The sequence below is a fragment of the Gopherus evgoodei genome, chromosome 1 (genome assembly GCF_007399415.2).
Source record: "Gopherus evgoodei ecotype Sinaloan lineage chromosome 1, rGopEvg1_v1.p, whole genome shotgun sequence".
NCBI classification, from domain to species: domain Eukaryota; kingdom Metazoa; phylum Chordata; order Testudines; family Testudinidae; genus Gopherus; species Gopherus evgoodei.
This window is the reverse complement of record NC_044322.1, coordinates 245,808,710-245,821,487: the sequence shown is the minus strand read 5'-3', so window position 1 is coordinate 245,821,487 and position 12,778 is coordinate 245,808,710. Positions and strand designations below refer to the sequence as shown.

Sequence of the window (12,778 nt, the reverse complement as noted above, 5' to 3'; positions counted from 1 at the left end):
TTTTAAAGTGATTCTACAACTGTACACAATATCTATAGTACAGCTGTGCTCTTCCAGAGCTGTGTATCATTTCATAGTATCATTGTTTATTTCAGATGAACTTTAATGTTTTCATGCTGGTTTTGCAGCATGCAACGTCTTGATTAGTTTTCTCTTTGTCTTTGAAAAGGTAATCCTTTAAATCTAGTAAAAGCAGAGAAACTCCCTCATAGGCAGTTAAATTTGAAGTATATTTTCTTAAACTATGGAGATTTACTGGCTAGTTTGCATGTGCAAAATTGCCCCATCTGCTGATGGTCTACTTTTTTTTTATAACTCTGCTGACAGGCCTGCAGGAGAACTAATGGAGGTGTCAGTAGCAGCTCCATAATTAAGAACAGATTCAGTTTCTCACTTACAGCAGGAATCTATGTCTCTGTTTGGTATAAAGAATACATTGTATATTCCACAAACATATAACATGCATAGTTTCAATTTTCCATTAGCAGGCCATACCTCTTAGATGGAGAGTGCTCTCTTTCTTCATCAGATGCCCAACAAAGCAGGGAAGGATCCCCTGTTTATTAACTAATGGTCCCCTCATTTCATCCTTATGTGTCTCAAACAGTCAAGAGTCATACATGCTAGATTGTACAGGGATATAAAAGTAGACATGTGTCCTGCTCCTGGTACTCTTCTCCCTGAGCTTCAGGCACTGTTCTATATAACATTTCATCATGGCCTTACTCTAGGTCTTCACAAACAAGGTACTATGTTTCTGCACCATCTTCCAGGGTAAGAACCTCTTCTCCTTCTCCTTCCCAGGGAGCTAGGATGTCTCAGCTTGCAGTACATGAATCTGAGCCCCCTGAGGAATGATCTGCAAAGGAACACCCCCAGACAGAAAATGAGTCAAAGCCAGCTGCTGTATTAACTTCATCCTTTGATAAGGCAGTGGTCCCATCTGTATTTGTCACACCCAGACAACTACAAGAACTTTCAGGATCTGCTCAGACATATCACTGATTCTTTTGCGATACGGGTGGAGACAGCAAAAGAAGCTCACACAAGTTCTTGGATATTCTTTGTGCTTCCATACTCGGTTGCTCATCAACAAAGCCCAGCAAAGCATATCTGGCAAACAACTGCTTCAGAACCTCTAACCTTTAAAAAGGCAGGTAAGTGGTACAGGTACATCCACCAGGTCTGAGTATCTATACTCACCTATACCTTACTCACTAGTGGTTATGGCAGCTAATGAAAAAAGCACACAGCACCAGACAAAGATAACCTCCAGAGATTTATTCAGATGTAAGAGTTATTCCTCTGCCCGCCAGCAATTCTGGATTGCTAATTATCAGATTTTACTGGTGATGACTTTTTAAATTACATTACTTTTTCAGATTTTACAAACAATGTCCCCCCTGGAGAACAGAGTTTCAATCTTTGACTGCTGATCATAGAATCATAGAAGATTAGGGTTGGAAGGGACCTCAGAAGGTCAGCTAGTCCAACCTGCTGCTCAAAACAGGACCAATCCTGAACAGCTAATAGCCAGGATGTTCCTCCAAGCAGCAATGGGTCTCTGAATACAGCCTCTCATTCAATGACACTATCATTAAGAGGAGGACACCCTGGTTCTGGCATCCAATGAGAGGTGCAGTTGACGATGAAAGATTTCCCTCCACACCCCTTTTTATCCACTTCTCCCACCCAAGACCTTAGTGATAGACATATAATCATAATCCAGTCCCCAAGACCTTAGTGATACATATATCATAATCCAGTCCCCGGCACTCATGGCAGGACATGTCCCTTCTGAAATGGGGAGCGTATCTGGACCATCATCAGGCTTCAGGCCTATAGACCCATGAGGATACTTGACTACACATAAATGTATTAGGGCCTAAAGTGGTTCATAGAACTTGTGTTGCATTCCTACCAATATCCATGGACTGACAGTTCAAGTTATGACTGACAACATGACAACCACGTTTTACATGAACAGGCAGGGAGGAACCCTTTCATGTCTGGAAGGAGGTTAACTATGGAACTGACGTTTCAGCACTAAGTAATCTCTCATAACAATACATATCCTAGATCTGCAGAATGCTCTAGAAGATATTTATGTCAAGCCATGGTGGATGATCAAGGATTTTGTTATCCATCACATTTTCCACGTGTGGGGTCATCCTTCTGTAGACCTATTTGCAACTGTCCAAGAACATTAAATGTATCAATTTCTGCTCCAAAGGTGGTATAAGCCTAGAATTCCTGTCTGATACATTCCTCACTCAGTGGTTGCCAGGGATGATGTATGCTTACTCTCACATCCCTCTGATTCCCAGGATGCTCAAAAAGATCAGACAAGATGCTGCCACAGTCATTACGATAGCAGCTATCTGACTGAGGATAGTTTTAGTAGTATGGATGATGCTGTTATCATTTTGTCCACTGAAAACCTTTTTAATTTTACCAGATGTAATATTTCAAAACAATGGAACATCTTACTTCTAAATCCAGTCTCCCTCCATCTCACAGCTTGGCTACTTACTGAATGTCTGGAACACTTTGATCCAGATTCCAAAGTAGAAAAGATTCCTGACTAATATTGGCTTTTAAGTGGAAAATATTCAGGATTTAATGTGAACAATGTCAATAAGAACTTGTTGATTCCCAGATCCCTAATTCTTGGACTGCTTGCACTCTCTGGACTTGTCTACACTACCTGCCGGATCAGTGGCAGCGATCGATCCAGCTGGGGTCAATTTATTGTGTCTCGTATAGATGTGATAAATCGACCACTGAGTGCTCTCCCATCTACTCCGGTACTCCAACAGAACGAGGAGCCCAAGAGTCGACAGGAGCGTCAGCTATTGACTTACTGCATTGAAGACACCATGGTAAGTAGATAGAAGTACATTGACTTTAGCTATGCTATTCACGTAGCTGAAGTTGCATATCTTAGATCGAACCCATGCGGTAGCGGAGACAAGCCCTTAGAGTGTTCCTGGCAGCCATATTGCCACATCCCTGCTATTTCTCCCCCCTTTCAACGCTATAGTGTTTTTTCCACCTTCTATGATTAAATTTCTTAAGGGCCTTACATATTTTTTTTTCCACTAGTAAGGGAACCTCCTTCTCCATTGGACTTTAATGTTGTGCTGGCAGGTAAGCCACATCCACTCCATCCATTTAAGCACCTAGCAAACTGCTCCCTGTTGCATTTATCTACAAAAAACATCCTTAGTAGTGGCAATTATACAGCCAGAAGATTTGGGGAAATGCAAGTTCTCTTGGCTGGCCCTTCCTGTACAATATTTCATATGGGTGAGGCATCACTCAGATCCAGCTCTGAGTTTCTATGGGTTTCCATTTGAACCCAATGACTCTTTTATTGGTGTTTTCCCCAAAACACTAATCAAGGGAGCCAGGGTGTACATTTCAAGTTCACAGGGCCTCATTCTTTTATACACTAAGATGTATATATCTGCAAGATGATTTGTACCATTTGATGACAGAGAGGAAGGTCAAGCAGTATGTTCTCCCAAGTGGGTGTTGTGATGCATTCGGGTCTGTTATGCGTTAGCTAGTTTAAACCCCTCTGGCTCAGATTAGGGCTCACACCCACTTGGGGTTCTTCAGCCCATATGTCTTTTGGTGGAGCTGTGTTGCCATCTTTCCGACACCGTGGGGCACTCCCCATGCACACGGTAGGGCACAGTGAGTGCAGTGCTAAGAGTGGGATGGATTTGCACAAGCACTCAAAGAAGTAAGAAAAGTTACTTCTCTGGGCCGGAGTTTGGGGCGCTTCATTACCCCCTCCGTGGCACAACCCACCCCCCAGTGCCAGCTCCCTGCCAGTGCCTGGAGGGGGGCAGGGGCAAAGGCAGTGAGGGTCCCCCTTTTCTCTGGAGGGGCCTGACTGGGGGACTCAACAGTGCGAAGCCTGGAGCCCTGACTCCTGCCCCAACCACTCAGGGCCGCCCAACCACGCGTCCCCGTCACAGCTGGCAGCTTCCCTCTGCCTTCCCTCCCCGCCTCAGAGCCGCCCCGCCCGCACTTGGTTCTGCCCATTCTCCCCCCGCCCCGCCCGCACTTGGTTCTGCCCGCTCCTAAGCCGCCTCGTGTCCTCGATTCCTTTCCCCTCCCGGCGCCGCGGGCGCTACTCTCCCAGCTCGGTGTTTTGTCCCCGGGCGCGTTCCGTAGCGCGTGCAGCGGCCCCTCCCCTCTGCGGCGCGATTGTGCGGGCGAGAGCGGCGGCGGAGGCGGGACGCAGAGCGCAGCAGCTCGGCGGCGCGGCGGCGTCTCAGCGACATGGCGGAGCCGGAGGGGCTGTTTCCCGGCGAGGCGGCGGCGGTAGCGGCCGAGGAGGAGGAAGAGGCCGGGGCGGCGGCGGCGGCGGAGTCCGAGGCGCTGCTGCTGCTGAGCGGCGAGGCCGAGAGCATGTCGGAGCCGAGCCCGGAGAGCGCCAGCCAGGCCGGGGACGGGGGACGAGGAGGAGGAAGAGGAGGGCGGCGAGGAGAGCAGCCTGGTGGGGAGCAGCAGCACCAGCAGCGGCTGCTGCAGCGACGAGACCCGCTCGCTCAGCCCCGGCGGCAGCAGCGAGGCCGACGCTAAGGAGGAGCCCAAGGGCCCCGGGGCAGCCAGGAGGACGGGCTGGGCCGCGGCGGCGGCGGCAGCAGCAGCAGCAGCGTGTCCAGCGGCGGAGACGAAGGCTACGGCACCGGCGGAGGGGGCGGCAGCAGCGCAGCAGCAGCTGCTGTAGCGCCACGTCGGGGGGCCGGCGGGGCAGCCTGGAAATGTCCTCGGACGGGGAGCCCCTGAGCCGGATGGACTCGGAGGACAGGTCAGTGTAGCCCCCGCGCCTCGGCAGGCTGGAGCCGGCCGCAGCTCTGCGGTCACACGCCCGGTCGGGGATGGGATGGGATCGGGACGGGACGGGACGGGACGTCGGCCCTGCAGCTCTTCCCTCAGCCGGGGGAGGCCGCCAGGGAGGCGGGGCAGGTTTAGCCTGAAATCTCTCACGAGATGGGGGCCTGGGACGCCATCTCCTGGGCCTCCTGCGCACAGCGGCCCTGGGAATCACCTCTCCCCAGAACAGAGGCGCCCCAGCCCGCACACGGAGCAGCCCCAACCCCAAACCACCGCCACCAATTCTCCTCCTGCCCCCGGCCATCTCCCAGCCAGGGGCAGAGGGCAGCTAGTGCAGGAAGAAGGGATGGGTGGGGATTGTCATTCCTAGAACCGAGAACGAGGGCTAGGGGCCACCAGGTGGGTTGTGTTTTCCTCTTGTACTTACCCAGCAGAAGGAAGAGAGACCTCGATATTTTTATTTGCATATTGAGCTTTTGCATGGGTTAGTGCTCTCTCCTAGAATGATTCTGCTCTTACTAGGTTTAATGATGAAAGAAAAATCGCTGACTTCTGTACTTTCAGAAATGTACTTTGTCCTTAGGTCTTCATTTTCTTCCTGACCGTTTTTTTCCCTAAAAAAATCTCTCCAGGTGAGAGTGGAGTTCTTGAAGTATAGAAATCATTAACTGGCTGTTTTGATAGCCACTCGATTTGGTTCCTTCTTGTTTGATGTGCAGATGGTCCGTATTTAAATAGTAAAGTTTAACGACTGTTTTCCTGGGATGCCAATGCCTCTTTTATAAAACAGTGTCAAGTGCCTTTGTAGTTGTATATTGTGTTAAAATGCAGTCGCATGATCTAAAGTTCAAAGATGAAGTGTTAAAGGTGTTGGTTGGTGTATTCTACCTATACCAGTGCAGGTGTTTGTGTATTACAGAGAGAAACAACCTGTCTGTAACTTTAGGGGGGGAATTTAAGTTTACTTGATTAGCGTAGGTTACTGTCTGGTATGTGGAAAGGCCTGGTCATGTATCAACCTTTTCCCTGACCATAAAACAGTTTTCTTTGTTTAAAACAAACACAGATTAATAACCTGGGGGGGGGGAGGGATAGCTCAGTGGTTTGAGCATTGGTGTGCTAAACCCAGGGGTTATGAGTTCAGTCCTTGAAGGGGGTCATGCGGGATCTGGGGCAAAAATCTCTCTGGGGTATTGGTCTTGCTTTGAGCAGGGGGTTGGACTATATGACCTTATGAGGTCCCTTCCATCCTGATATTCTATGATTCTATGAATCAGTAGATTGACAGACAAGGTAGATGAGGTAATATTGTTTATTGGGCCACTTCTGTGGGTATTTGTCATCTTTAGGATTTTTTTTAAGGATTAAAACTGAATAGAATATTTGTAATTGAATCCAGTAAAAGATAACATATGATTTCTATATATAATATATTTAACTTTTACACTAGGTTGTTAGTTATTCCTTCGTGCAAATGAGCAGTGAACTTCATGTGAATATACTTATAAAGTATTGTTTTTTGCTGTGATTTAAGCTGTTCAAAACATGTGATGTACTGAGTGACTCGTGTTTTTGTGTGCTAGCATTTAATTACAAATCAACTAAAATGATAGGACAAATAAATAAATAAGAAATTGTTAAATTATTTATTTGTCACTTTACTGGTTCAACTCTATTCTAGATCTAGTTAATATTGAGTTTTAAAATGACTTAAGAAATTCTGTAACTTGATCATAAATGGTGCTTTGTGTCCTTGACAAATCTAATAGATCATGGCCCATTATGATTTTTACATAAATAGTGTTTCATAGTTTTACTTCCATTAAAGTAGAAGTCTAGTTAAGGTATTTGTTCATGTAGAGGAACAAATGCCAAAACAGCCAGGTTCTTAGTAAGCTTTTGAAAAATTACTTATTTACATTTCCAAATGGTATTTTTCAAATACAGTGGAGGGTGTTTTTATCACTCCTAACAGTACATGGTAGTGTGGGAAGAAATTTTTTTTGTTTAAGTCTAGTTGGACAAAAAGTTTAAAATAGTCTATTCAAATATTGCAGAAATGTAGCAGATGAGATTGATGTCCATATATTTGACATATATTTGGCACCCCAAGTGTTCAAAAACTCTGAATCTGTCAGTCACACCCTTCCCCCTTACTTCAAATCATAGAGTTGACCTTGAAAATCATGATGATTTAAAAAACTATACATGTTGGGTGCTTTGTATTTGCCATCTGTGTCATATGCCTTTAGCGTGCACTGGGATCATGTTTTCATACCTTTCTCCACTGTTGAGTGCTAGAAATTTCTTTGAAATGAAAGTTGGAATTTTCATGAAATGACATGAAATCTGGGAGCTGGAGCTTTAAAAAGAACACCAAATATTGCTAGATATTGCAATAAAATTGAGAGGCTTGGCAATACTGATATTTTTTTCATATTTTAATCTAATGTAAACCACTTCATGTGTTTGAGTGACTATCTCAGGGCCTTATAGATACTGGAACACATATGAGAGCTAGCTAGCACATTGAGAGTGAGACTCAACCCAGATAGGTAGCTGAGTTAGGGGAGCAGTGGAAAGAAGTGGTGGAGTTTCTCTTTTGTGATTTATTTACTGTATAATAAATTCATCATTTTTCTCTACCCTTCCTTTAGGTATGTTCATGCTTGGCAAGCAAGATTGACAACTTTTTTTTCTTTTTTTTTTTGATCTATGCCTTGTTACAAGTGTTTGCCTCTAGATTGTAGTTTTATGTCTACATGGGGATACACCTTAAAATCATTTGGAAAGTGCAACGATAGCATCCTGCTTATTGACTGATGTATCACGTAGAGAAAGTTACCCCCATGCTCTGTGATCTGACTATCTGTTGATTTCTGAGTGAAAGCTAAGCTTCTGGTTTTCACCTATGATGCTCTGAAGAGGCTTGAATTAATAGCTCCATTATTTAAAGGAGGAAGGGTTTAGTGGAAGGGCATTGTTGGTGAGGGATCCTTTGCTAAAATCTGCCACAGCCTTGGTCTGGTAACATTAAGATTACCATTCAAGGCTTGTTTTCCCAAACTTTTTCCTCTGAAGGTTTGAATGGGTGGGAGGGAGTTGTGAGAGGGTCAGAATTTCAGGTGAGTGTTCACATTCTGATTAGTTCAGTGTGTTTGGATTTTATTGCTGTTGTCTGCAATAATAGAAAAATGCCAAAATAGTTAATTTACATACCTTTTGACAGAGAATAATTGTATGTGCTAGTATGAAAGTATTCTAAAATAATCTCTAATATATGAATGGTCTTCTGTAAGATTTTCATATTTGATTGAAATCTTTCTCCTTCTAAGCAGCAGTAGGTACATAGTTTATTTATAGGATATGATTCCAGGATTGTCACCTGTCTGTATATCATTCTGAAGCCTGGAATATCTGAGGCAGTGTGAAGCAATGGAAATACCTACATGCATGGTTTGGGACCCTTTTTTTTCAGAATATCACCACATTCAGTTACCACTGGATTACTGTATGTAATCATCCAGTTTCTAAGTTTTCAGCTATTTTGACTTTATGAATTACACCTGTGCTACAGCAAAGCATGCATCTCTTGAGCCCAAAACTGTTGTGATAGCTTGTGATAACTCAGCCAATCACCACCCTCATTCTAGAAGCTAATTTGCATGCAGCAGTTTCATTGGCTGTATGAGGGCTATTGCATGATGGATTATTTGGTCCAACTGCCCCATCCATGTAACACAAAATACTCCAAACACACACAGTTCCTCACCTGCACAACTCTCCTGGGTACAGAAACTCACAGTAAGCCCAAATGCAGACCCTTACCACAACAAGCATCCCTCATTTGCCACCTGCACAAATCAACACAAAATCTCCCAGCACAAAACACACATTGTAGCCTGCCCTGACTCATGCTTACCATAAACTAGAGCAGCAAAGCTGTAGGTCATCACAAATAAAGATTATTAATCTATTGTTACCGATTTTGAGTGGATCTTGATAAAACCCTGAGGGTCAAACAAATTTGTTTCCTACAGCAGAAGCCAGGAAATTTTAAACGTTAGAAGTACTGTGTAGAAAATATACACGTGACATTGAGGCTGAATTGGGCTCAGAGGATTTTACCCATTTACTCCCAAGTTTGAAATAACATCCTGAAAGTAACTCATATGCACCACTTTGTTTCTTAGGCTTGTTTATCTAGTTAATAAATAGCCATGTATGAGAACTTTTTTCAGCTTTAAAGTATTTCTAGTGGTTGACTTTCAGTGCCACTAACGTTTGAGAAGTTGTACAGCACTAACTTGGTGACATCAGTCTTGAAAAAAGCATCTTAAGCTGATTCTCCTCAAAGGATGAATAGATACAGACAGCTAGTAAATGAGTCCACCCTGGATATGTCTTCACTGCAGAGTTAAGTTTGGGCTTTTACTCAGGTGTTGTCCCTAACCTTCCTCCCATCCCCACACACAAACTTCTGACCTTTAGTTTGGTTCTGTCAGCTTGGGCTAGTTGGCTTGTCTGGGGGCCATAGGCTAAAGCCTGGATGCTGCTTTCAGTTGGACTGATATCTCATTTCAGTGAAGATACAGGACAAACCATTCAGGAGCTGATTGTCCTCCAATGCCTCCCACAATTTCCCTATGTACGCAGGAGGACAGACAAGTTCTCCCACAATTCACTTCAAAAGATTCAGAGGGCTCACCTTACTGCAGTACAAAGAACCATGGATGTGCCTGCAGAAGTACAAGAGACACTCATGGGTGAGGACAGCACCAGTGTGTTCCCAGTAACTTGGATATGATTGTGGAGTGTGGCTACTCATACCCAGGTGCTTACACTGGAGTGCTGATTACCCAGGTTAACTCTGGGGCAAAGACATACCCTCAGAATATTGTGAAGTATTAGTGAAGGACATTTTTAGGTGAATTCATTTCAGAAATTATTTTTGAGGATTTACTTTTAAACCTTCGATTAAATTGTTCCTTCCTAAATTTTTACTCTCAAATGAGACTCTGGCAGCACTGGGGAATGAAATTCTGATTTCCTTTTTTTGTGTGATTTGAAATGGGGGTTTCCTAATTGTTAGTGTGTGTGCTGCTTTTTTTGGTTAGCTTATTAGACCTCCTAAAGGCTTAGTGTCAAGGTTGCCCATATTTGACTACTTTTTTTAAACTGAGAATTATAAAACTTAGTTGTCTTCTAAAATGACCACTTTGGAGTGACATTTGTGACCATATTATGAATGATAAGAGTGACATTTATGAAAGCAGCACAGCAATCTAAAAGACAATAAAAGGCAAGAGGTACTAGTGCAGATGCTTCATTTCTGTGATGTGTTCATGTGACCAAATTGCAAAATGCTTCAGGCCTCTTTTAGGTATGCATTCTCATTTGTGAAGGCTGCACATCCTAGCCAGGAAGTGAAGATCATCCATTTTGTACCTACAACAGGGTGCTTAGGCAGATGGAATTTAATATAATTTGTTCCAGTTCTTATATAATACTGACAAACCTTGGTTGACAAATGGCTATACAGGCAGTTATTTATAGTTCAGGGATTCTGCTGAAAATATCTTTACCATTGGTTCTTTAAAAGGTGTTCCTGACACCTGTTTGCAATTGCTTTCAGATTCAGAAGTAATACACGGAACGGGAAAAATAATTCTTGTTCCCGTAACTTTATGTTCCAGTCTTTATGGCACTGGAAAAATACTTATTGGAAGACCAAACTGCCCAGTTGTTTTATAGGAAGGGTAGTAACATCTCTTGCTATAAAATCTGCTGCTAGTTTGAATTAAGCATGGGTAACATAAAGGCTTTTTGTGAACTAGTTGAAAGAACTTGATCACCTGTACTGAACTTTAATATGGGATTATTGCCTTGATGTCTAAAAATTATCTAGAATCCAAGCTTAGTACTCTTCCCACCCAATGAAGCAAATGAGTGATATCATTAATTTTATATAAGTTCTATAATTCACACAAATATAGTTGGGATTCATGATACAAATACTGGCCTTCATTTCCAGATTTTAATCACACACCTACAAACTACAGACACTCTCTGACTTGCATAAGTCGAATTTTGCGTAAATCAGGAACATATACCCAACAATTATGCGCGTGTCAAAAAACCCCCAAACTTATGGAACTCTTTCCATAATTGCGGATTTGCATAAATTGAGTTTGCGTAACCGGGGAGCATATGTAAATTTGTTAGCTGCTCTAGGGGGTTGAGGATTTTTAAATACCTCAGACTGCTTCCTTTTGAACTTTCAGTGGGCTTAGTTGTTGTCAAGTGTTTTGTCGTGTATACCTAGAGTGTAAGCAGCATGTTCAAAGAAATTGTTTTGAAAGAATATTATAAAAACATTCTGTATTTCACATATTAGTTTACAGTGCACAGAGATGTAGTATTCTGAAGTCTCAGCAGCAAGGTATGATTTTACAAAACTGGAAAATACATCCTATTTCATGACATTGGTATAAGGCATCTTGCCACTTCCTATTCAAGACTTCGACCAGTTCTTGCTTAGCTTTTCTTTCATGCCAATAGGATGCAAAAAGATGTGTCCTGAGACTTGTGATTTCAAATTTTAATTTTTTATGTAGGACTCTCTTTATGCTAGCATTTAAGATCCTATGGGTATGTTTACACAGAGATAAAACACCTGTGACTGACTGGGTGTGTGGGCTTGCGGGGCTCAGGCTCCAGGTCTAAAAAGTCAACGTGTAGGCCTTTGGGCTTGGGCTGGAGCCTAAACGCTGGGACCCTGGGAGGGTGGAAGGTCCCAAAGCATGCGGTCCAATCCGAGCCTGAACGTCTACACAGTGATTTTTAGCCCCATCAGCCTGAGCCCTGCGAGCCAAATTCAGCTGACATAGGCTATCTTGCAGCTGTGCCATGGGTCGTTTATCCCATGGCACATGTAGCTGTACCCTAAATCTTTTTCTAAATGTTATCATTTGCTTAGTTTCACTGGGCAACTTCTCCAGCTGTAAGTTCTGAAAGGCATATGTAAAAATACCCTGTGTATTGGTAATGAAATGGAATCCACGCTGACAGAGTTTGGCTGCCAGACGTGTTGTTAACCTATTAAATGTTGTCCAACACTTGGCTGTCTAAATACTGTGGTTGTTATAAAGGAGACCAAGACAATTTAGGAAGTTTGGTTATTAGCCATTTTAAAAATCTGAATTATGGGCAGTTACCATGAATTTCCTTTATAATGTGGATATATTTAGCCAAATAAGGATACGAGGTAATGGATCTGTGATTAATGTTACAGTCCCAACACTGCTCAGTATTTTACAGGATGCAAAAGACAGAGAGCTTGGTTATCTGTTGCTCTTTCAAGTCTGCTCCTGTGGTGTAAAGGGGGCTTAAACACAGTGGGGAGATCCTTAGCTGGTGTACATTGTCATAGGGACCATTGAAGTGGATTTTCTCTCCATTGTGGAGTTGCTAGACTGTATCTGCACTGGCCACCTGACACAGAGGCCAGGGCCCTGTGTGTGTTGAAAGAAGGGAGCATTCCAAGAGAAAAGAAGAGATGGGATCAAAGTGCACTAGACACTGGTTATTCTATGCTTCACACAGCCTACAGAATGTATTTAATTAATGAATTAATTTTCTTGGTTTTCTTTAAGATGTACCTATTGTTTTATACAATTTTTGGCTCTTTTAAAAGGGAACAAAGAAAGAAAGTATCAAAATCCATGAGCAGTTGTACACAAAAAAGTGTGATATGGTAATTGGGCTGCAGTGGACACTTGTAATAAACATTTGAAGATTTTCTAACTTTCAGATTAATTTAGATATAGTGATCTAGTCAGTCTCTCAGTTCTAGAAATTGATCAGATAATTAATTACTTGTCAGAAATGCAGAGTAAGAAATTTTCAGAAATTAAAATTGAAA

The 12,778-nt window shown here is 43.1% G+C and overlaps 1 protein-coding gene across 1 annotated transcript in view; it reads left to right on the top strand.

The window, feature by feature from the left end:
* The first annotated feature begins 4,250 nt into the window (after positions 1–4,250).
* The window catches only part of AEBP2 (AE binding protein 2), an 84,415-nt gene continuing 75,887 nt past the window's right edge, over positions 4,251–12,778 (top strand). The window contains 4 exon segments of the mRNA XM_030541762.1: positions 4,251–4,467; positions 4,469–4,627; positions 4,630–4,743; positions 4,746–4,828. Coding sequence (XP_030397622.1) covers positions 4,297–4,467; positions 4,469–4,627; positions 4,630–4,743; positions 4,746–4,828 — 527 coding nt within the window. The 5' untranslated portion in view covers positions 4,251–4,296.